Below are 23,800 nucleotides of genomic sequence, written 5' to 3' on the forward strand. Positions count from 1 at the left end.
TGAGTGCAGTGGTACTGAGGGGGTGGTGCTGAGGGGGTGGTGCTGAGGGGTATGGGGTGCTGGTGGTGGCTCAGCAGCAGTGGTGGCCTTGGGAGCTCCAAGCAAGGCTTTGGCCTTGAGGACCTCAAAGGTCTCCTCCAGCCTCAGCAGCTCCACCCCTAAAACCCACTCAGGAGCAGGGGCTGAGAGCCTCTGTGGGTGATGCTCTGCCCTGCAGTGCAGCAGCAGCAGCTGGGACCCCAGGGAGCTGCTCAGGATGGTTTGGAGCAGGAAGACCAAAGCCTGCTCCTACCTCTCCCTCTTCTGGTGGCTCTTAACTACTCAAATACTCAAATGGGAGATGCCTCCAGCCCCCTCCCATGGGCACTGCTGACCTCAAGACCCCTCCCATAATCAGTAGTGATCCCAGCAGCACCACCACAGTGATGTTTGACCCCAGACCCCTGCCACAGTCAATGTTGATCTTGACACCCTCGCAGCATCACTGTTGACCCCAGACCCCTCCCATGGTCACTGTTGACCCCAGGCCCCTTCCATGGTCACTGTTGACCCCAAGACCCCTGCCATAGTCAATATTGACCCCAGACCCCTACCATAGTGTAATGGGTTGGGGCAAACCCCTCCCCACCACGGCAGAAATAAGGACTCAGACAAAGGGATTGCAACAGTGGTGGAAAGTTTAAATAGAGAACAGTGAGTGTGTGCAGAGAGCCAGAAGCACAGTGACAAGGGAGACCCCAAACCAGACCCAGAAACATCCCATCCCCACCTGAGGGTGCACCCAAGACCCCCAGGGCTCCTTCTTCCCCCCCCCCCCCCCCCCCCCACTGCTGGGCTAGGCTCAGCTGGCCAGATCTGAGACTGCCCATCCCCCCGTGGCCTTGGGCCTAGCCAGGCCCATGGCCAGGAGACATCTCCCCCAGTCACCAGGTGGCAGAGAGGAAGGAAAGAGGAAGTGCCAGACCCCGCCGTGGATTTTACAGAGGTGCAGGGGATCATGGTAGGAAATACCTAGTTTCCTGTGCCCACCCACTGGGCTGGACTGCTGGACACAGGAAACACCCCCGTAGCAGAGGGCACCCAGCCCAAACTACTACACACAGTCACTGTTGACCCCAGACCCCTCCCCCTGCCCCCACCCCCCTCTCCAATCCCCATGCTCCCTGCTCTGGAGATGTGTCCTGCTCTGAGAAGCCAACCCCCAACAAGCCCTGTCCTTGGAGCCCCTTCCCTGGGGGCCAGCTGGAGGCTGCAGGAGCAGGAGGATCTTCTGACTTTCTTGCCCTTTGTCGAGCCCAGCTGGAGCCCAGGGAGGGCCACCAGGCTTGACTGTGACCCCTGGTCCGGCCCAGCCAGCCGCGGGCAGCCTGGGGCAGCCCTCCCTGCGCCTGGCCAATGGGTCCAACAGCTGCCTGGGGAGGGTGGAAATCCTCCACGACCACCAGTGGGGCACCGTGTGCGACGACACCTGGGACCTGCAGGACGCCCGAGTGGTGTGCCGGCAGCTGGGCTGCGGGGAGGCTCTCTCGGCGCCAGGCTCGGCTCACTTCGGCCCCGGCTCCGACCCCATCTGGCTGGACAGCGTCCACTGCGCCGGCACCGAGGCCACCCTTGGCCAGTGCCAGCTGAGCCACTGGGGAGAGCACAACTGTGGCCACGAGGAGGACGCTGGAGTCATCTGCTCAGGTGACAGCACCAAGAGGCTTGGGGTCCATCCCAGCTGGGGGTCTGAGGGGGGGGTGGGGGGTGGGGGGTGGTGCTCTGCTCAGTTGCAGCCTGGGATAGGACAAGGGGCAAGGGATGGAAACCACAGCACAGGAGGTTCCACCTCAGCATGAGGAGGAACTTCTTCACTGTGAGGCTCCCAGAGCCCTGGAGCAGGCTGCCCAGAGAGGTTGTGGAGTCTCCTTCTCTGGAGCCTTCCCAGCCCTGTCTGGATGTGCTCCTGTGTGACCTGGGCTGGGTTCTATGCTCCTGCTCTGGCAGGGGGCTTGGACTGGAAGATCTCCAGAGGTCTCTTCCAACCCCTGACATCCTGGGATCTGTGATCCTCTGATCCTGTGAGCTGTGATTCTGTGATCTGTGGTCCTGTGCGCCTGTGATTAGTGATCCTGTGGTCTTTGATCCTGTGATCTGTAATCCTGTGATCTGTGATCTATGATCCTGAGCAAAGCTGGCAGCAGGCCTCAGGAGCTCGGTTGAGGACCAGCTCCTTGGTGGCAGCAGCCTGGGCTGGGCAAAGCCTTGCTTAAAAAAAAACCCCAACAAAACAGCTCCAAAATAGAATCACAGAATTGGTTTGGGTGGAGATGATGAAGATCATGGAAGTCCAACCAGCAACCCAGCACCTCCATGGCCACAGAGTCATGACCCCAAGTGGCCACAGCTGTCCTGGACACCTCCATCCCTGCTCCAATCCCTGACCTCTCTGGCAGTGAAGAACTTCTTCCTCATCTCCAACCTAACTCTTCCCTGGTCAGCCTGAGGCCATTTCCTCTCCTCCTATCCCTTGGTCTTTGGGAGCAGAGCCCAACCCCCACCTCACTCCCCCCTCCTCTCAGGGAGCTGTAGAGAGCAACAAGGTCTCCCTCAGCCTCCACTTCTCCAGCCTAAACTACCCCCAGTTCCCTCAGCTGCTCTTCCCCAGCCCTGTTCTCCAGACCCTTCCCCAGCTTGGTTGACCTCCTCTGGAGGTCTGCTCCAGCTCCTCAATGTCCTTCTTGGGGTGAGGGCCCCAAATCTCAACAGCCTTCCTGGACACAGCAGCTCAGTGGCACAAGGGAGGTGGCTGAGGGGCCTCCATGATCCCCACCCCACAGAGTAAGGCAGCCCGGGCAGCCCATGCCACACCTGCTGGTGCCTGGTCTCCAGCAGGGCACCGGAAAGAGATGCCCAGGAGCAAGTCAGAAGTTCACATCACCAAGTGAGAAGTTCTCATCCCCACCTGGGCCCAGAGATGCCAACCTCACCCTCTTGTGGTCTTCCCCCCTAGGCCCAAACCCCTTCCAGCTGCGAATCAGAGATGGTCCTCACCCCTGTGCAGGGCAGGTGGAAGTCCTCTACAACAGCTCCTGGCACAGGGTCTGTGGCAGCAGCTGGACCTTGCTGGAAGCTGAGGTGGTCTGCAGGCAGCTGGGCTGTGGACCTGCCCAGTCTGCACCAGTTGGAGCCCAGCTGAGCCCCGGGGATGGCCACACCTTGCTGAAGGGGTTGAGCTGCCAAGGCTCTGAGATGTTCCTCCTGGAGTGCCAGCAGAAGGATATTGGTCCAGGGCCATGCAGCCAGGGCTTGGCAGCTGCTGTGGTGTGCATGGAGCAGGAAGGTGAGCACTGGAGGGGGGGTCTTCTCTTGGCCTCTGTCTGCACTGGGGACCTCTCCTTGCAGAGGTGGTGAGGCAGCCACTCCTCTCTCCATCCTGCTCTTGGCCTCCTGCCAGGCAGGAGAAGCATGGCCAGGAAAGCCTTCTGCTGGGAGGGGTCAGCTGGGCAGGGGAGAGGCCCTGGAGGCCATGGCTGGAAGGCAGAGGCTTGGGAGCTGCTGGGGGAAGCTTGGTGGTGCTGGGTTGCTGGTTGGGCTTGGTGCGCTTGATCCAAATGTTGAGGCTGGAAGAGACCTTCAAGGTCATGGAGGCCAAACTGCTCCGCTGGAGCTCTCAATCCCTCCCCTGCTGCTCAGCCTCCTCTTGGAGGTTCTTGCCCAACCTTGATGATTCCATGAGCTCAGAGGGCATGGAAATGCCTGGGTGCCCAGTGGGCATCCTCCCAGGTTGGAGATGTCCCAAAGCTGCCACCCCTGCACCCAGCCCCCAGCAAGGCAGTGATGGAGAAGCTTTCAAGTCCCCTCAACCTCTTCCCACCATGGAATTAGTTTGGTTGGGGAAGCTCTCTGAGGTCATCCAACCACCACCCCCAGGCCACCAAACCCTGTCCCCAGGTGCCATGAAGCCCTCTGAGATCATTCAATCAACAACCCCAGGCCACCATGGCCACCTCCACAGGTTTCTTGACCACCTTGAACGTGCTGCAGTCATGGAATTGATAGTCAGGGTTGGAAGGGAACTCAAAGATCATCCCCAAGGATCATCGACTCCCTGTCATGGGCAGGGACACCTCCCACCAGCCCATGCTGCTCAGAGCCACATCCAGAGCCTGGCCTGAAGAGGAGGAGAGGCTGAGGCCACCCAACCAACCTCCTTTGGGTTTCCTTCTCCCTGCAGACCCCACAGAGTCCTACTCGGTGCTCTCAGGTCTGCTTGGCCTCGGGGCAGCCCTCTGTGGGACCCTCCTAGTGCTGTACCTGTGGCTGAGGTGCAGGAGACAGCCTGAACCCTCCTCAGGTAAGGGCAGGACCAGGGCAGGAGGTGCTTCTGGGCCTGCTGGTGGAGCCCAGCTGGGAGCTGGGAGCTCCAGGCAGCACCACTCTGCTCCTTCACTCTGCAGCCAAGGCTCTGATGAAGCAGACAGAGGACACCTGGACGTCACCTGAGGCTTAGGTGTCGAAGGCAAAGCTCCCTCAGGACCCCAGAAGACCTCCTGTGGTGGAGCCAGCAGAGCAAAGCAGCCACTGGCATGGGCAGGAGGCATCTGCAGGCTCCAGTCCTGTGTGTCCCACAGCCCCCAGCTCCCTGCACTGAGGTCCAGGGGTCCCAGGTCCTCCTTGCAGCTTCCCAAGGTCCCTCAGCCCCTAAGCAAGGTCTTCTCACAGCCACCCCTGACTGGTCAAGCATCCAAAGCCCAGCTGCAGAGGTTCCTCCAGCCCCGGAACCACCACAGCCCCATCCCTATAGCCCTCTCTGGACCCAGGGAGCTTCCTCACTGTGGGGAACTGTGATGAATCTGTGGCCCTTCTCTAGAGCTCTGCTGAGCAGCTCACTACTGAACACATCACTGTGTTCCCACGAGAATCTGGCAAGTCCCTGGACCTGGAGGAGAAACCACGAGACAGGAGCCACCCGTGCTAGCTTAATGACTAACTATGGCAATGCTGTCACTAGCCAGTGAGAATCTGGAGAGAATTGTGTTAACCAACCCCATGCAGCCACACTACACCACACAGACAAATGTGTGTTGCTTGCTGGGACAAACAGAGCCTTCTGTCCTTCCCTGTACTCTGCCTGCGTACGCTTCGGTCTATACAGTGACACCTCACCGCCTTCCCTCCGTGGAAGTCATCTGCTCCAAGCCTTGGTCATCATTTCTCCTCATCCCTGTGGATGGGGTTTGCTGCTCAAGAGGTTGGGAAAAGCCAGTGGAAGAACAAAACCAAAGGGTTCTCTCCACCTTCAGGCCCTCTTCCTACCCAAGAGGTTGAGGAAAGCCAATGGAAGGATGAGACCAAAGGGTTCTCCACCTCCAGGCCCCCTTAGAATGGGTTGGGAGGTCCCAGAATCATTGAGTCATTGGAAGGAACCTCAAGGAGCATCTGGGGAGGGGAGGGGAGGGGAGAGGAGGGGAGGGGAGGGGAGGGGACAGCAGGGGGCTCTGCCTGCTCCACCTCTTCCTGGAACCCTTTGGCTGTTTCGCAAGCCCAGGGCCAAAGCTGGGCCACAGCAGAGGGACAGGAGGTGACCTCTTGGCAGAGCCTCACAGGGGCTGAAGCTGGCAGGGCAGAGGAAGAGGAGGGCTCCACGAGGAACAGAAGGACTCCACTGCAGTCCCAGTCTGCCCTCCCAGTTGCCCACTGGGGTGGCTCAGCTGGGGCCTCTCTCAAGGACAGTCCCAGCCCAGCCTGCAGCCATGGGAGTGCTGGGCGGGCTCCAGCCCTCCCCCACCTGCTTCAGGAGCAGAACCCAACCTCCCCCTGGTGGAGCCAGGAGCCTGAGGAGCTTTCTGCTGCTGGCCTGGCTGTGGGGTGAGTGCAGGGACCCCAGGGAGCTCCTCCAGCCTGCAGCACAGCAGAGGCTGCCCAGGGGCCTTTGGGTGTCCCTTGGGAGGACTGGGGCAGGGGGCTTGGGGTGGTGCTGGAGCTGGGGCAAGGGTTTGGTGCCAAGCCAAGATCTCAGCAACCTCTGCTGCACCCCCAGGCTGTCTTGTGTCCCACAGCTGAGGTCTTGTGCCTCAGAACTGAGGTCTTGTGCCCAATAATCAGTCTTGTGTTCCATACTTAAGCTTTTGTGCCCTAGAATCAAGGTCTTGTGCCTCATAATCAAAGGTTTGTGCCCCAAAATTAAGGTTCTGAACCCCATAATCAAGGTTTGTTCCCCACAGTCAAGGTCTTGTGCCCCACAATCAAGGTTTTCTGCCTCATAATTCTAGATTTCTGCCCCAGAATCAAAGGTTTGTGCCCAAACTGTCCTGGGAAGGGCTGAGCCAAGCAGAGCTGAGCTGAGCTGAACGATTTGATCCTGGCAGAGTGGAACTGATCTGAGCCTGGCAGAGCTGAGCTGGGCAGAGGCATCCTGGGCAGAGGTGTGCTGAGCAGAGCTGGGCAGAGCTGAGCCAAGCTGGGCAGAGTCAAACTGATTTGAGCCTGACAGAGCTGAGCAGATCTGAGCCTGGCAGAGCTGAGCTGAGCTGGGCAGAGGTGTCCTGGGCAGAGCTGAGCAGAACATGGCAGAGCTGAGCTGAGCAGGACAGAGCTGAGGTGGGCAGAGATGAGCCAAGCTGGGCAGAGCTGAACTGATTTGAGCCTGGCAAAGCTGAGCTGAGCTGGGCAGAGCTGTCCTGGGCAGGGCTGAGGGAGGCAGAGCTGTGGCAAAGCTGGCAGAGCTGAGCTGGGGAGAGCTGCCCTGGGCAGAGCTGAGCCAGGCAGAGCTGCAAGCAGTGCTGCAGGCAGTGGAGCTGCAGCTGCTCAGCTGCTCTCCAGCTTTAGGTGATTCAGGGACTGCAGCTGGAGCCTCCTTCAGCTTCTTCCTCCTGTAGTGGCTTCCCAGGCACTGCCCTTGGCCCTTCTCTCTCTGCTCGTTGCCAGCCGGGCCCAGGGCAGGTCCTGAGTGTTGTGCAAGTCCTGGCCATGGGCACAGAGCTGCTGACTCAGCACAGTCCTGGCCCTCTGCACCTGAGGGGTTTTGGTGACCCAGTTGAGCTTCTGCACGCGGCCAAGGTCCAGCCAGGGCTGCTATCTGCAGCCTCTCCTTGGCTTCTGCTCTTGATGGAACTATGGAAGGGTTCGAAAGGACCTCAAAGCTCCTCCAGCTCCAGCCCCCTGCCATGGGCAGGAAAACCTCTCACAGCCCAGGCTGCTCAAGGCCTCATCCAGCCTGGCCTTGAACACCTCCAGGCAGGGGAATCCACAGCCTCCCTGGGCAGCCTGGGCCAGGGTCTCCCCAGCCTCACTGTCAGGAATTTCTTCCTCCTCCCCAGTCTCAATCTGCCCTCTCCAAGCTCCAAGCCTATCCCCTCATCCTGGCACTCCCAGCCCTTGTCCAAAGCCCCTCCCCAGCTCTCCTGGAGCCCCTTCAGGTACTGGAAGACCACCAGAAGGTCTCCCTGGAGCCTTCTCTTCTCCAGGCTGTAGTCTCCCAGCGTGTCCCCAGAGGGGAGGTTCTGCAGCCCCCAGGTTGCTACAAGCCTCACCCAGCCTGGGCTTGAACACCTCCAGGGAGAGGAATCCACAGCCTCCCTGAAGAGCCTGTGCCAGGGTCTCACCACCCTCACAGGGAAGAACTTCTTCCTAATGTCCAACCTAACCCTCCCCTCGGGCAACTTGAGGCCATATCCTCTCATCCTATCACTGCTTACTTGAGAGGAGCCAAATCCCCACCTCACTGCATCCTCCTCTCGGGGAACTACAGAGGTCAATGAAGTCTCCCCTCAGCCTCCTCTTCTCCAGGCTAATCACCCTCAGGTCCCTCAGCTGCTCCTCCCCAGCCCTCTTCTCCAGACCCTTCCCCACCTTCACTGCCCTTACCTGGACCTGCTCCAGCTCCTCCAATTCCGTTCTATGAACAAGGAAAGGGCTCCTGGGGCATGGGCTCCACACTGACCTTAGGTGCCTTCAGCTCAGGGTTTAGGTAGGACTCAGCTGCCTACAGCTGCCCAGGGCAGGTGTGGGAGGGTCAAGAGCAGCTCTGAAGCACTTTTGTGGGCTCAGACACCTGAAACACCTCCAGGACTTCACCTCCTCCTCTTGGCTGGGTGGACTGTTCAGGGGAGCAGGAACTGGCTGGATGGTGGCATCCAGAAGGTAGAGGGTAGGGTTTGAAGCCCAGAAGGAGAGCAGTGCCAAGTGGTGGCCCTCAGGGGTCCTACTGGGACCTGTGCTGCTTGAGGTCTTTATCAGTGCTGTAGACAGGGGGGTGGAGGCATCAGCAACACCCTGCAGATGGCACCAAGCTGAGTGGCGCTGCCCACGTGCCAGAGGACAGCAGGGCATCCAGAGGGACCTGGACAGGCTGCAGAGGTGGTGCCCAGGGGAACCTCATGAGGTGCAGCAAGAGCAAGGGCAGGGCCCTGCCCCTGGCATGGAACAATCCTCACTGCCAGCACAGGCTGGGGGGAAGAGGGGAGAGAAAGCAACCCTGAGGAGAAGGACTTGGGGGTGCTGGGGGGGAGAAGCTGGACAGGAGCAGGCAGTGTGAGACTGCAGCACAGAAGGCAAACCACAGCCTGGGCTGCAGCCAAATTAGTGTGGCCAGAGGTGGAGAGAGGAGATCCTGCCCCTCTGAGCTGATCTGATCTGCTCCAGGGAGATCTCACCTGGAGAGCTGCATCCAGCTCTGGAACCCTCAGCACAGGAAGGACCTGGAGCTGATGGAGAGGCTCCAGAGGAGGCCATGAAGATGCTCAGGGGGTTGGAGCAGCTCTGCTATGGGACAGGCTGAGGGAGCTGGGGGTGTTCAGCCTGGAGAAGAGAAGGCTCCAGGGAGACCTTAGAGCAATCTCCCAGTACCTGAAGGAGGCTGCAAGCAGGCTGCAGAGAGATTGTTGCCAAAGGGCTGCAGGGCCAGGAGCAGGGCCGACGGCTTCAGACTAGAGCAGAGCAGATGGAGGTTGGATGTGAGGACCAAGTTCTGCACCAGGAGGCTGCTGTTGCTGTGCAGCAGGTTGCCCAGGGAGGTGGTTGAGGCTTTACCCCTGGAGACATTCAAGGTGAGGCTGGACAGGGCTGTGGGCAACCTGATCTGGCGGAGGATGAGTGCAGAGGTTTGGATGAGCTCTGGAGGTCCCTTCCAACCCAGTGCAAACCAACTCATCTCAACCCAACTTAACCCAACTCAACCCAACTCAACCCAACTCAACCCAACTCAACCCAACTCAACCCAACTCAACCCAACCCAACCCAACCCATTCTATCACTGGAGATATTCAAGGTGAGGCTCAATAGGGCTCTGGGCAACCTGCTCTAGTGGAGGATGTCCCTGATGAGTGCAGCAGAGGTTGGACTGGATGACCTTTGGAGCTCACTTCCCACCCAGCCCACCCTGAGACTCTCTCTCTCCTCCTCCCTTCGCAGGCGCTGCCGCCGCGGCCGAGAGCCCCGAGGCGTCCCTGCGCCTGGTGGGAGGCCCTGACCGCTGCGCTGGGCGCCTGGAGGTGCTCCACAATGGGACCTGGGGGACGGTTTGTGACGACAGCTGGGGGCCTCCTGAGGGCCAGGTGGTCTGCAGGCAGCTGGGCTGCGGCACCCTGCTGTCGGTCGCCCCAGGAGGTCGCTATGGGGAAGGGACAGGACAGATCTGGTTGGATGAGGTCAACTGCACCGGGGAGGAGGAGACCCTCTCCAAATGCCAGAGCAGGCCCTGGGGGCAGCACAACTGCCAGCACCTAGAGGATGCCAGCGTGGAGTGCTCAGGTAGCTTGGGACAGCAGGCAGTTGGCTGGGAGGTCACCTCCACCCCTCCAGCCCTTCTGGTGGGGCCTTACCTTCAGGGTGGTAAAGGGTGGCCCAGGGAGGTGGTTGGGGCCCCAAGCCCTGGAGATATTCAAGGTGGGGCTCAGAAGGGCTCTGGGCAGCCTGATCTACAGCAGGATGTCCCTGCTGAGTGCAGGGGGGTTGGACTGGATGAGCTTTGGGGGTCCCTTCCTACCCAATCCAACTTAAGCCAACCCAACCCATTCCATCATTCTGTGACTTGCACAAGTCCCTGCAGGGCTTTGGAGTAGATGCCCTTGACAGGTCCCTTCCAACCCAACCCAACCTAGCCCAACCCAACCTATCCCATGCCTCCTCCACATCCAACCCTTCCTCCTCCTCCTTGGCCCTCCCCCACCAGACTCCAGCATCTCCAAGCTGGGCCCCCTGAGGCTGCAGGGGGGCCCCAACCGCTGCGCCGGGAGGGTGGAGGTGCTGCACAGCCAGCGGTGGGGCACAGTCTGCGATGACGGCTGGGACCTGGCGGAGGCAGCGGTGGTCTGCAGGCAGCTGGGCTGCGGCGCCCCCATCTGGGCTGCCCCTGGCGCCTACTTCGGCAGGGGCCATGACCCCATCTGGCTGGATGAGCTGCAGTGCACTGGCTCTGAGCAGAGCCTCTTCAGCTGCCAGGCCAGGGAGTGGGGGCACAACAACTGCGTCCACGGGGAGGATGCCGGGGTGGTTTGCTCAGGTGAGAGCCCCCCAGGGTCAGGGGGGGGACTTGGCTAAAGGGATGAGGAGCAGCAGGGTGGGGGTGAGGATTGGGTGGGGTGAGGGTTGGATGGGGTAAAGATTGGATGGGGAACTGATGGAGAAGGTCCAGAGGAGGTCACCAAGATGAGCATGAGTGGGGCTGGAGAGCCTCCCCTGTGGGGACAGGCTGGGAGACTTGGAACTGTGCAGCCTGGAGAAGGCTCCAGGGAGACCTCAGAGCAGCCTCCCAGTGCCTGGAGAGGCTGCAGGAGAGCTGGGGAGGGACTTGGAGTGCCAGGATGAGGGACAATGGACACAAACTGGAGCAGGGCAGATGTAGGCTGGACATGAGGAGGAAGTTCTTGACTATGAGGGTGGTGAGACACTGGCACAGGTTGCCCAGGGAGGCTGTGGATGCCCCTTCCCTGGAGGTGTTCAAGGCCAGGCTGGATGAGGCCTTGAGCAGCCTAGGCTGTGGGAGGTGTCCTCAGAAGCATTGCTCAGATCCCCTCTGGGGCTGCTCTGCTCCAGGCTCTCAGCCCCAGGGCTTTCAGCCTTTGCTCCTCACAGAGCTGCTCCAGGCCCTTCAGCATCATCCTCATGGCCTCCCCTGGACTCCCTCCAGCAGCTCCCAGTCCCTCTTGAACTAGGGAAGCTCAGACCTGGCCTCAGTCCCTCCAGACATGGCCTCCCCAGGGCACAAGCAGAGTTTGGTCTCCAGTCTGGGTGCCCAATCATGCTGGGGGGAATGCCCAGGATGGAGCTGTGCTCCCCCCAACCTCCCCCTTGTGTCCCCCCCTCCAGCTGCAGGAGTGTCCCTTCCAACCCAGCCCAACCCAACCCAACCTAACCCAACCCAACTTAACACAACACAACCTAACTCAACCCAACCCAACCCAACCCAACCTAACCCAATCCAGTGTAATTCAACCTAATCCAACCCAACTCAACTCAACCCAATCCAACCCCTTGTGTCCACCCTCAGCTACAGGAGTGTCCCTTCCAACCCAACCTGACCCAACCCAACTCAACCCACCCCAACCTAACACAACCCATCCCCTTGTGTTCCCTTCAGCCTCAGGAGTGTCCCTGCTGCCCGAGCTCCGCCTGGCCAATGGTTCCGGGCGCTGCCAGGGCAGGGTGGAAGTGGCCCTGGAGGGCACCTGGGCAGCTCTGTGCGACCAGGGCTGGGGGCTGGCAGAGGCTCGAGTGGTCTGCAGGCAGCTGGGCTGTGGGAGGGCACTGGAAGCCCCCAGGAGATCCCAGTTTGGCCAAGGAACTGGCAAGATGTGGCCGGAGAGCGTCAGCTGCCTGGGCACTGAGACCTCTGTCTCTGAGTGCCAGCTGCAGGCCTGGGCCAACGACAGCTGCCAGCAGGGCACAGCAGCCAGCGTGGTCTGTGCAGGTAACCCCCCAGGGGGCACCACCAGCGTGGGGGAGAAGGTCTGATGAGGTATCTGGAGGGGATGGAGAAGGTCAGTGAGGTGGGGAGAAGGTCCCATTGGGTGCTGGGTGGGTCAATGAGGTGGAGGGTCTCTGGGGGGCTCAGTGAGATTCTGAGGAGGTCTCACGGAGTTCTCAGGGGCTCAGTGAGATGCTGAGAAGCTCTCCTGGGGTTCTTGGGGGGCTGGAGAAGGTCTCCTGGGTTCTCAGGGGCTCAGTGAGATGCTGAGAACTCTCCTGGGTACACTTTTCACCCCGCCCAGGGCTCACTCCCTGCTGCCCCTTTCCTTTCCACCTTTTTCTTCCCCTGTCCTCCCTCCCAGCTCCCCTGCAGGGCTCCCAGGTGCGGTTGGTGAACTCCCGGAGCCGCTGCGCTGGCAGGGTGGAGATCCTGCACCGGCAGCAGTGGGGAACTGTCTGCAGCCGCGGCTGGGACCTGCTGGACGCCGCCGCAGTGTGTCGCCAGCTGGACTGCGGCTGGGCGCTGGCAGCCCCAGGCCAGGCGCAGTTTGGCAGCAGCTCTGGTGCCATCTGGCTAGAGCAAGTCAGCTGCCGGGGCACCGAGGAGCTCCTCTCCTCATGCCCGGCCCAGCCCTGGGGCATCACCAACTGCACCCACGCAGAGGATGCCGGCGTGGTCTGCTCAGGTGAGAGGGGATCCCCTGGAGACGGCTCGGGGAGCAGGGCGGGGGAAGGAGGGAGGGAGGGAGGGAGGGAGGTGGGGACCAGGCTGGGGGAGAGCAGCAGCTGAGAGGGCAGCAAGGGGCTTGGAATGGTCAGGAAGATGGTGAGAAGGTCCCATGGGGAGTCCTGAAGGGCTGGAGAAGGTCACTGAGATGGTCAGAAGGTCTCATGGGGTTCTGAGTGGCTCAGTAAGAGGCTGAGAGAGTCTCATGGGGTTCAGGGAGGGCTGGAGAAGGTCTCATGGGGGTGGGGGTGGGGTGTGTGGAGAAGGTCGGTGAGGTGGTGAGAAGGTCCCACAGGGTGTCCAGGGGGCTGGAGAAGGTTGGTGAGGTGGCCATGGTGGGGTTGAGTTGCTGGTTGGATGCTGCTGTTGCTGATGATGATTGATGATGATGATGATGATTGATGATGATGATGACAATTGATGATGATGACAATTGATTGATCATCATGATGATGAAAATTGATGATGATGATGATGATTGATGATGATTGATGATGATGATGATTAATGATGATGATGATGACAGTTGATGATGATTGATGATGATGACAATTGATGATGATGATTGGTGATGATGATGACAATTGATGATTGAAGATGATGATTGATGATGATTGATGATGATGATGATTAATGATGATGATGACGACAGTTGATGATGATTGATGATGATGATGACAATTCATGATTGATGATGATGACAATTGATGATGATGATTGATGATGATGACAATTGATGATGATTGATGATGATGATGATGACGATGATGATGATGGTGGCAGTTGATGATGATGATTGATGACAGTTGATGATGATGATCTCAGAGAGGCCTTGTGTGGTGGTTTAGGCTGGGTGCTGGCCCAGATGCCACTGCGCAGGCCACACCTGGGAGGTCCCAAGGGGTGGGCCCAGCCCAGGGGGTGGTCACAGGGACCAGGTATTCCATTCCCATAATGCCCTGCTCCCCTATAAAAAGTCCATGCGGGGTCTTCACTTCCTCTTTCGTCCCCTGCTGCTGCCTAGGTAACATGGCGTGAGCTGCCTCCCTTGGGCCTGCCCAGGCCCAAGGCTGGGTTGGGGGGGCGGGGAAAGAGCCCTGGGGGGGGGGGTTGGGTGTACCCCCAGGTGGGGATGGGATGTTCTTGGGTATGTTCTGGGATCTCTCTCTTTGTCACAGTGCTTGTGGGTCTCTGTAAACCTTTCACTGTTGTTTATTGTTGTTTTCCTATTTAAACTCTCCATCACTTCTGCAATCCGTTTGCCTGAGTCGTTATTTCTGCCTGTGGTGGGGAGGGCACCTGCCCCAACCCACGACACCTTGTCTTCGCAGACTCCATCATCCCCGAGCGCGCGGAGGTCCGGCTGGCCGCGGGGTCCCCGCGCTGCACCGGCAGGGTGGAAGTGCTGCACGGGGGGCAGTGGGGATCCATCTGTGCCCAGGGCTGGGACCAGCAGGACGCGGAGGTGGTCTGCAGGCAGCTGGGCTGCGGCACAGCCCTGGCAGCGCCGGCAGTGGAGCGGTTGGGCCCCGGCCCCTCCCGCATCTGGCTGGACAACGTTGGCTGCCGGGGCACCGAGGCCTCCCTCAAGAAATGCTGGGCAAGTCCCTGGGGGGAGAGCAGCTGCAGCCATGGGAAGGTGGCCACAGTGGTCTGCTCAGGTGGGTTCCACCCCAGCACCACGAGGGTCTTGGGTTGATGCTTGGACTCCACGATCTTGGAGCTCTTCTCCAACCAGATCTATGATTCTGTGGTTTAGTGTCCATGAGGATCTTGGGCTGATGATCTTGGAGGTCTTCTCCATCCCAAACAAATTGATTCTGTGGTTTAATGGCATGGTGGTGTTGGGCTGATGCTTGGACTCCATGACCTTGGAGGTCTTCTCCAAGAGAAACAAACTGATTTTCACTCCAGCACCAGCAGCAGGTCAGCAGCCACCAGGCCATTGCCCCTCAGCCCAGCTGGGCAGGTGCTAAGGTGTCAGCTTCACCCCACTGGCTGCTGGGTCAAGCACCCCTAAATCCTCTGACAAGTTCCTTCATGAGTTGGAGAGGAGATGCTGTGGGTGAAGCTCTTCCATGATGGAGATAATGTAGGTGAACCCTTGGAGAATCTCCTCCATGATGGAGAAACTCTTGGAGAAGTTTCTCCGTGAGAGACAAACCCTTGGAGAAGCTCCTCCATGATGGAGAAACTCTTGGAGAAGTTTCTCCGTGAGAGACAAACCCTTGGAGAAGCTCCTCCATGATGGAGAAACTCTTGGAGAAGTTTCTCCGTGAGAGACAAACCCTTGGAGAAGCTTCTCCGTGAGGGATAAACCCTTGGAGAAGCTTCTCCGTGAGGGATAAACCCTTGGAGAAGCTCCTCCATGATGAACAAACCCTGGAGACTCTCCTCCATGATGGAGAAACTCTTGGAGAAGCTTCAGCATGAGAGATAAACCCTTCTCCATGATGAATAAAGCCTTGGAGGAGCTCCTCCACAAGGAGCCCTCAGCCTTCTCTCTCCTTGCCCCCTGCAGGCTCCCAGGGCTCTAGCCTGGCCCCGCTGCGCCTCGTGGGCGGTGCCGGAGGCTGCACCGGCAGGGTTGAGGTCCTGCACAACGGCACCTGGGGCACTGTCTGCGGTGCCAGCTGGGACATGGCAGCTGCCCAGGTGGTTTGCCAGCAGATGGGCTGCGGGGTGGCCGTGGCAGCCCTGGGCAGGGCACACTTCGGGCAGGGCCAAGGTCCCATCTGGTTGGCAGAGGTGCGATGCGATGGCAGTGAGGCAGCCCTGGCCCAGTGCCGTGCCCAGGGCTGGGGGCACCACAGCTGCAGCCACCAGGACGATGCCGGCGTGGTCTGCTCAGGTAGGCACCGGCCAGGGTGGCACCAGGGGGGTCCTGCAGGGGAGGGGGGGTGGTATGGGTGAGCCCTTGGAGGAGCTCCTCCACAATGGAGATGCTGTGGGTAAAGCTCCTCCATGGTGGAGGCGCCGTGAGTAAAGCCTCTGAGTAGCTCCTCCATGATGAATGAACTCCTGGAGAAGTTCCTCCATGATGGAGTTGCTGTGGGTGAACCTTCAGAGAAGCTCCTCCATGATGGATAAACTCTTGGAGAAGCTCCTCCATAATGGAGGTGCTGTGGGTAAACCCTCCGAGTAGCTCCCACGGTGAAGGTGCTATGAGTAAAGCCTTTGAGAAGCTCCTCCATGATGGAGAACTGTAGGTAAACCTGTTGAGAAGTTCCTTCCTGAGGAGGAGTTTTCTCCTCTGGGTGAAAGGACTTCAGCTTGCAGACAGCTTTGAAGCCAACCCCTTGAGGTCCATCCTGGTGGAAGAGGACAGCTGTAGGTAGACATTAAAGCCCAACAGGGGCTGGAAAAGGCTGTCCAGGGAGGCAGTGGAGTCCCCAGCCCTGGAGGTATTCAAGAAACCTGTGGCCATGGCTCTTAGGGACAGGGTTTGGTGGCCATGGTGGTAGTGGTGGTCACTTCCTCTCTGTCACCACAGGAGTATCCCTAATCCCCAAGATGTTGCCACAAAGCATCCCTGGCCCCCAGGATGTTCCCTCAGGAGTATCCCTGACCCCAAGATGTTCCCTCAAGAGCATCCTTGACCCCCAAGATGTTCCCATAGGAGCATCCCTGACCCCCAAAGTGTTCCCACAGGACCACCCTTTCCCCCCCATCACCGCTGAACTCCATCTCTGGTGCCACCCCAGTTACTGCTTGGCAGAGGTCCCATGGGGCAGGAGGTCCCATGGGGCAGGAGGTCTGATGGGGCAGGAGGTCCGATGGGGGCAGGAGGTCTGATGGGGTAGGAGGTCTGATGGGGCAGGAGGTCCAATGGGAGCAGGAGGTCCCATGGGGCAGGAGGTCCCATGGGGCAGGAGGTCCCATGGGGCAGGAGGACTGATGGGGGCAGGAGGACTGATGGGGGCAGGAGGAGGTCCCACGGGGGTAGGAGGTCCCTCCCTGAGCTCTGTGCCCTCCCTGCAGGTTCAGGCATCGCGGACCTGGGCAGCCTGCGGGTGGTGAACGGCTCTGGGCGCTGCTCCGGGCGCCTGGAGGTGCTGCATGCCCAGCGCTGGGGTGGCCTCTGCAGGGACGGCTGGGGGCTGGAGGAAGCCCTCGTGGCCTGTCGCCAGCTTGGCTGTGGGGAGCCAGAGAGGAGGCCCCTGGGGGCCACCCAGTTCGGGGCAGGAGGTGACTTGCTCTGGGTGGGTGCCGTGGACTGCAGCGGCACGGAGGAAGCCCTCTGGGGCTGCAGGCTGCAGCTGTGGGGGGCTGGGAGCTGCAAGGCACAGGAGCCTGCAGCTGTCAGCTGCTCGGAGTCCACAGGTGAGTGCTGGAGGGGAGTCCTGCCCCGGGGGGGAGGTTCTGCCCCGGGGGGTGGTCCTGCAGGAGTCACCAAACCTCAGCCCCCACCCCCTCATCCCCAGCTCCTCCTGACCCTGCTTCAACCTTCCCCTGAGTCCTGCAGACTCCCCAGGCAGCAGCAGGTCTGCCCTGGGCCTCGAGTTCTAACAAGACTTGGATGGAAAAGGGCCAGCAGCCAAGGCCCTGGGGGTGCTGGGTGCCAGCAGCTGGAGCTGAGCCAGCAGTGCCCAGGTGGGCAAGGAGGGCAGCAGCAGCCTGGGCTGCAGCAGCAATGGTGTGGGCAGCAGGAGCAGGGCAGGGATTGTGCCCCTGGGCTGGGCACAGCTTGAGTGCTGGGTTCAGGCTTGGGCTCCTGACCCCCAGAAGGACATTGAGGAGCTGGAGCAGGTCCAGAGAAGGGCAACAGAGCTGGGGAAGGGCCTGGAGAACAGGGCTGGGGAGGAGCAGCTGAGGGAGCTGGGGGGGTTGAGGCTGGAGGAGGCTGAGAGGAGAGCTCCTTGACCTTTAGTGGCTGGGGCAAGGTCTGGAGAAGAGGTCTCCACCGCTGGAAGGAGTTTCAGCCCAGGCTGGATGTGGCTCTGAGCAGCCTGCTCTGATGGAAGGAGTCCCTCCCCATGTCAGGGGGGGTTGGAACTGGACAGCCTCCCAGACCCCCTCCAGCCCAACCCATTCCATGACCCACGATCTGCATCCCACCCTCTGCACCCCAGCAGGCATTGGACCCCAGAGAATTTCCCCTCCCCTCCAAAGTTGGCCATTTTGGAGTATTTTTGTTGCCCCCTCCTCCCCAGGCTCAGTTCCTGCCAGCAGCTCCAAGCTTCGCCTGCTGGGGGGCCTGGATGAGTGCTCCGGGCGGGTGGAGATCTTCCACAACCAGCAGTGGGGAACCATCTGCGACGACAGCTGGGACCTGAGGGACGCTGCCGTGGTCTGCCGGCAGCTGGGCTGCGGCTTGGCCGTCTCGGCCCCTCCCGCAGCTCGCTTCGGACTGGGGGCTGGCCCCATCTGGCTGGACGATGTCAGCTGCACAGGGGAGGAAGGAGACCTCCTGGCCTGCAGAGCCAAGGCATGGGGCAGCCACAACTGCAACCACGGCGAGGATGCAGGAGTAGTCTGCGCGGGTGAGGAGGGTGGGGAGGGAGCTGTGCGCAGGGGGAGGCGCTGAGAGCATGACCGAGGGTGGGCAGCAGCTCCCTGGGGAGGGAGAAGATGCGGGAAGGGAGATGTCTGCAGCTTGTCCCTGGGCAGGGAGAGGGGAGGGAGGGAGCTGTGAGCAGAGAGCGTGCTGGGAGTGGGCAGCAGGACCCTGGGCAGGGAGGAGGAGCTGTGGGAAAGGCTCCTTCCAGCTCTCCCCCGTGTGTCTCACCCATGGGTGATCCCAGAGCCTTCTGTAAGGTCCTCACTGAAGGAAGAGGTGCAGGGAGACCAGGAGGTGGAGTCTGCTTGGACACTGCCTCCCATAGCAGCCTTGGGAGTGAGCTCCGGAGGTGCGGGGTAGGAGAGTGAGAGCAGACAGAGTGAAAGGGAGCACAGGATCAGAGGATCTCAGATCCCAGGAACACAGCTCACAGGATCACAGCGCACAACTCAGGACCACAGGATCCTGAGCAAACAGCAAACACCTGATCCACAGTAAACTGCTGGCTGAGCTGTCAGCTCGTGGCTTGGACAGCAGCACTCTGTGCTGGGTGAGGAGCTGGCTGGAGGCTGAGCCCAGAGAGTGGTGGTGAATGGTGCCACAGCCAGCTGGCGGCCAGGCACCAGTGGTGTGCCCCAGGGATCAGTGCTGGGCCCCATTATGTTCAATATGTTCAATATCTTCACTGATGATCTGGATGAGGGGGTTGAGTCAGTCACCAGCAAATGTGCAGATGACACCAAGCTGGGAGCAGATGTTGGTCAGTTAGAGGGCCGAAGGGCTCTGCAGAGGGACCTCGACCGACTGGACAGATGGGCAGAGTCCGACGGGATGGCATTCAACAAGTCCAAGTGCCAAGGGCTGCACTTCAGCCACAGCAACCCCAGGCAGAGCTACAGGCTGGGGTCAGAGTGGCTGGAGAGCTGCCAAACAGAGAGGGACCTGGAGGTGCTGATTGACAGCTGCCTAAACATGAGCCAGCAGTGTACCCAGGTGGCCAGGAGAGCCAGTGGCGTACTGGCCTCCATTAGGAATAGTGTGGCCAGCAGGAGCAGGGAGGTCATTGTGCCCCTGTACTCTGCACTGGTTAGGCACCTTGGCACCTTAGGTTAGGACCTTGAGTCCTGTGTCCAGTTCTGGGCTCCTCAGTTTAAGAAGGACATCGAGACACTTGAAGGTGTCCAGAGAAGGGCAGCAAGGCTGGGGAGAGGCCTTGAGCACAGCCCTGTGAGGAGAGGCTGAGGGAGCTGGGGTTGCTTAGCCTGGAGAAGAGGAGGCTCAGGGGAGACCTCATTGCCGTCTACAACTACCTGAAAGGTGGTTGTAGGCAGGAGTGGGTTGGTCTCTTCTCTCTAGCAACCAGCACCAGAACAAGAGGACACAGTCTCAAGCTGTGCCAGGGCAGGTTTAGGCTGGAGGTGAGGAGAAAGTTCTTCACCGAGAGAGTCCTTCACCATTGGGATGTGCTGCCCTGGGAGGTGGTGGAGTCCCCATCCCTGGAGGTATTCAAGAGGGGATTGGATGTGGCACTTGGTGCTGTGATCTAGTCATGAGGTCTGTGGAGACAGGTTGGACTCGATGATCTTTGAGGTCTCTTCCAACCTTAGTGACTGTGATGCTGTGATCACAGCTCACAGGAGCACAGATCACAGATCACAACTCACAGGAGCACAGCTCATAGGGTCATGGGGTCACAGGTCACAGATCCCAGGATGTCAGGGGTTGGAAGTGACCTCTGGAGATCTTCCAGTCCAAGCCCCCTGCCAGAGCAGGAGCATAGAACCCAGCCCAGGTCACACAGGAGCACATCCAGACAGGGCTGGGAAGACTTCAGAGAAGGAGACTCCACAACCTCTCTGGGCAGCCTGCTCCAGGGCTCTGGGAGCCTCACAGTGAAGAAGTTCCTCCTCATGCTGAGGTGGAACCTCCTGTGCTGTGGTTTCCATCCCTTGCCCCTTGGCCACCTCTTGGTCTCTCCACTCCTGAAGGCAACTCCAGCTCAGGCACCGTGCGCCTGGTGGATGGACCCCACGGCTGTGCCGGCAGGGTGGAGGTGGCCCACGAGGGGCAGTGGGGCACAGTCTGTGACGATGGCTGGGACCTGAGGGACGCCAGAGTGGTCTGCAGGCAGCTGGGCTGTGGGGCAGCCCAGGCAGCCCCGGGCCAGGCTCGCTTCGGGCAGGGCTCAGGACCCATCTGGTTGGACGATGTGGGCTGCACGGGGACGGAGGACAGCCTGGCCCAGTGCCCAGCCAGGCCCTGGGGGCACAGCAACTGCCAGCACAGGGAGGATGCCAGCGTGGTCTGCTCAGGTAGGTGGTGCCCTGGCAGCTCTTGGGGGTGCCCAGGGCTCCACCTTGCCTCCTGCTGCCTCTGGGGGGTCCTGACGGCTCCACCTTGCCTCCTGCTGCCTCTGGGGTGGTGCTGCAACAGGGGTGGGCAGAACCCTGCAGGTGGAAGTCTCCTTGCACACACCCCCCCAGCCCCCTTCCCCTCCCTCCCTCCGGGGAGTGCCAGCAGCAGTCTGTATCCCTTCCAACCCTCTGTGATGTCTCTTTAGTGCTTCCAGGCGTCACAGCCACCAACACCTCTGGCCTCAGGCTGGTGCAGGGTCCCCACCGCTGTGCCGGCAGGGTGGAGGTGGCCCACGAGGGGCAGTGGGGCACAGTCTGTGACGACGGCTGGGACCTGCTGGACGCCCTGGTGGTCTGCAGGCAGCTGGGCTGCGGCAGCGTGGAGGCAGCCCCGGGCCAGGCTCGCTTCGGGCAGGGCTCAGGACACATCTGGTTGGACGATGTGGGCTGCACGGGGGCGGAGGACAGCCTGGCCCAGTGCCCAGCCAGGCCCTGGGGACAGACCAACTGCCACCATGCAGAAGATGCCAGCGTGGTCTGCTCAGGTAGGTGCTGCCCTGGCAGCTCTTGGGGGTGCCCAGGCTCCACCTTGCCTCCTGCTGCCTCTGGGGTGATGCTGCAGCAGGGGTGAGCAAAACCTTCCGCCTGGCCCTGGGCAGTGCCACCAGCACTCAGTGTCCCTAGCCCATTCTGATGTCCCTTCAGGGCTCCCAGGCACCACTGCCACCAGCACTCAGTGTCCCCAACCCTCTGATATCCCTCCAGGGCTCCCAGACTCCACTGCCACCAACTCCCCTGGGCTCAGGCTGGTGCAGGGTCCCCACCGCTGTGCCGGCAGGGTGGAGGTCCTGTACCAGCAGCAGTGGGGCACAGTCTGTGACGATGGCTGGGACCTGAGGGATGCAGCAGTGGTGTGCAGGCAGCTGGGCTGCGGCTCAGCAGCTGCAGCTCCCCACGGGGCCGGCTTCGGGCAGGGCTCTGGCATCATCTGGCTGGACGACGTCAGCTGTGCTGGCACCGAGAGTGCCCTCAGCCAGTGCCCAGCCCAGCCCTGGGGGCACAGCAACTGCAACCACAGGGAGGATGCCAGCGTGGTCTGCTCAGGTACAGCTTCTCCTGCACCAGAGAGGGGGGAGGGGTTCAGGGGGGGTCCAGTCCTCATCTGGCTGCCCCCAGGGTGATGCTGCACAGAGGGTGGTGTAGATCTTCCCTTCAGCCCTGCCGTGGGCACTGCCACTGGCACCTCTGGGTGGCCCCCAAGCTACTGCTGGGGAAAGGACCTGGGGGTGCTGGGGGCCAGCAGGGTGCCCATGAGCCAGCCAAGGGCCCTGGTGGCCAATAAGGTCGAGGGGCTCCTGGGGGGCATCAAGAAGAGTGTGGCCAGAAGGCCAAGGGAGGGTCTTCTGCCCCTCTGCTCTGCCCTGGGGAGGTCACAGCTGGAGTCCTGCTCAGGGGTCTCCAAGTCAAGGACTGGGAACTGCTAGGGAAGGGACAGCAGAGGAGCTGTGAAGGTGCTGAAGGAAGCAGAAGAGCTCTGAGGAGGAGAGGCTGAGGGCCTGGGGGCTTCTTAGCCTGGAGAGGAGCAGCCTGAGGGGGATCTGATCCCTGCTGATCAATACCTCCAGGGTAGGTGGCAGCAGGATGGGGCCAGGCTGTGGCCAGGCTGTGCTCAGTGATGCCCAGGGCCAGGGCAAAGGGTCAGTGGCACAAACCTGATCCTCAGAAGCTCCATCTGGGCATGAGGAGGAACTTCATGAGTCTGAGGGTGGTGGAGCCCTGGAGTAGGCTGCCCAGGGAGGTGGTGGAGTCTCCATCTCTGAAGGCTTTCAACCCACACCTGGATGTGTTCCTGGGTGGCCTCCCACCAGGGGCCCTGCTGGAGCCAGGGGCTGGGACTGGATGAGGTCCAGAGGTCCCTCCCCAGCCATCACCATTCTCTGCTTCCATTACTCTCTGCTGCCTGCAGGCACCAACAGCTCCAGTGTCAGGCTGGTGGATGGACCCCACGGCTGCGCCGGCAGGGTGGAGGTGGCCCACGAGGGGCAGTGGGGCACAGTCTGTGACGATGGCTGGGACCTGAGGGACGCCCTGGTGGTCTGCAGGCAGCTGGGCTGTGGGGCAGCCCAGGCAGCCCCGGGCCAGGCTCGCTTCGGGCAGGGCTCAGGACACATCTGGTTGGACGATGTGGGCTGCACGGGGACGGAGGACAACCTGGCCCAGTGCCCAGCCAGGCCCTGGGGGCACAGCAACTGCCAGCACAGGGAGGATGCCAGCGTGGTCTGCTCAGGTAGGTGCTGCCCTGGCAGCTCAAGGGCTCCACCTTGCCCCCTGCTGCCTCTGGGGGGGTCCTGACGGCTCCACCTTGCCTCCTGCTGCCTCTGGTGGGTGATGCTGCACCAGGGATGGGGCAAAGCCTTGCAGGTGGAAGGCTCCTTGCACCCCAGCCCTGCCCTGGGCAGTGGCAGCAGCACTCTGTGTCCATTCCAACTTCTCTGTGCTGCTTGCAGGCACCACAGCCACCAACAGCTCCAGGGTGAGGCTGGTGCAGGGTCCCCACCGCTGTGCTGGGAGGGTGGAGGTCCTGCACCAGCAGCAGTGGGGCACAGTCTGTGATGATGGCTGGGACCTGAGGGATGCAGCAGTGGTGTGCAGGCAGCTGGGCTGTGGAGCAGCCATCACAGCCCCAGCAGGAGCTGCCTTTGGCCAGGGGATGGGTCCCATCTGGCTGGACAAGGTGGCCTGTACCGGGGGTGAGGAAACCCTGGAGCTGTGCCCAGCCAAGCCCTGGGGACTGCACCACTGCAGCCACCCGGAGGATGCCAGCGTGGTCTGCTCAGGTGAGCCTTGGTCCTGAGGGGTCCTCAAAGCACAGCCTGGAGCTGCCTCCCCCCAGCCCTCTCCAACCTGGGTGCAGAGAGGATGTCTGAAGGGCACAGGGGACTGGAATTTTGGCCTCCAGCAGCTTCTGGAGCTGCTCCAATCCACCCTTGAGACAGACAAGAAGGGAATCATTGAATCATTGGTTTGGGTGGAAAAGACCTCCAAGGTCATCAAAAAACCCTCTAAGAGCATCAGAAACACCTTTAAGGTCGTCCAAAAGTCCTCCAAGGCCATCAGAAAGACCTTTAAGGTCATCCAGCCCAACCACCAACTCAATACCAAAGCATGTCCCAAGGTGCCATGGCACAAAGGACCTTGATGCCCACTTTGGGCTGGGGGCAGCACCAATGCTCTGCTGGGGTCCCACCACAGATGCCAGGCTTTCATTTCTGCCCTTCCCCATCAGGGATCTTTGATCTGGAGGACAAACCTCTGCCATGTCCTGGTTAG

The 23,800-nt window shown here is 60.7% G+C and overlaps 1 protein-coding gene across 1 annotated transcript in view; it reads left to right on the forward strand.

Moving 5' to 3' along the window:
* LOC104306945 (deleted in malignant brain tumors 1 protein) overlaps positions 1–23,800 on the forward strand; it is a 29,258-nt gene that overhangs the window by 1,212 nt on the left and 4,246 nt on the right. The window contains exons 3-16 of the mRNA XM_054177092.1: positions 1,300–1,686; positions 9,394–9,732; positions 10,154–10,483; positions 11,561–11,890; positions 12,252–12,575; positions 13,948–14,310; positions 15,138–15,467; positions 16,598–17,077; positions 17,770–18,099; positions 20,105–20,428; positions 20,677–21,015; positions 21,236–21,574; positions 22,437–22,757; positions 22,978–23,317. Coding sequence (XP_054033067.1) covers positions 1,300–1,686; positions 9,394–9,732; positions 10,154–10,483; positions 11,561–11,890; positions 12,252–12,575; positions 13,948–14,310; positions 15,138–15,467; positions 16,598–17,077; positions 17,770–18,099; positions 20,105–20,428; positions 20,677–21,015; positions 21,236–21,574; positions 22,437–22,757; positions 22,978–23,317 — 4,876 coding nt within the window. The remainder of the gene's footprint in view (positions 1–1,299; positions 1,687–9,393; positions 9,733–10,153; positions 10,484–11,560; positions 11,891–12,251; positions 12,576–13,947; positions 14,311–15,137; positions 15,468–16,597; positions 17,078–17,769; positions 18,100–20,104; positions 20,429–20,676; positions 21,016–21,235; positions 21,575–22,436; positions 22,758–22,977; positions 23,318–23,800) is intronic.

This window comes from Dryobates pubescens, chromosome 38, assembly GCF_014839835.1.
Source record: "Dryobates pubescens isolate bDryPub1 chromosome 38, bDryPub1.pri, whole genome shotgun sequence".
Classification (NCBI taxonomy): Eukaryota; Metazoa; Chordata; class Aves; order Piciformes; family Picidae; genus Dryobates; species Dryobates pubescens.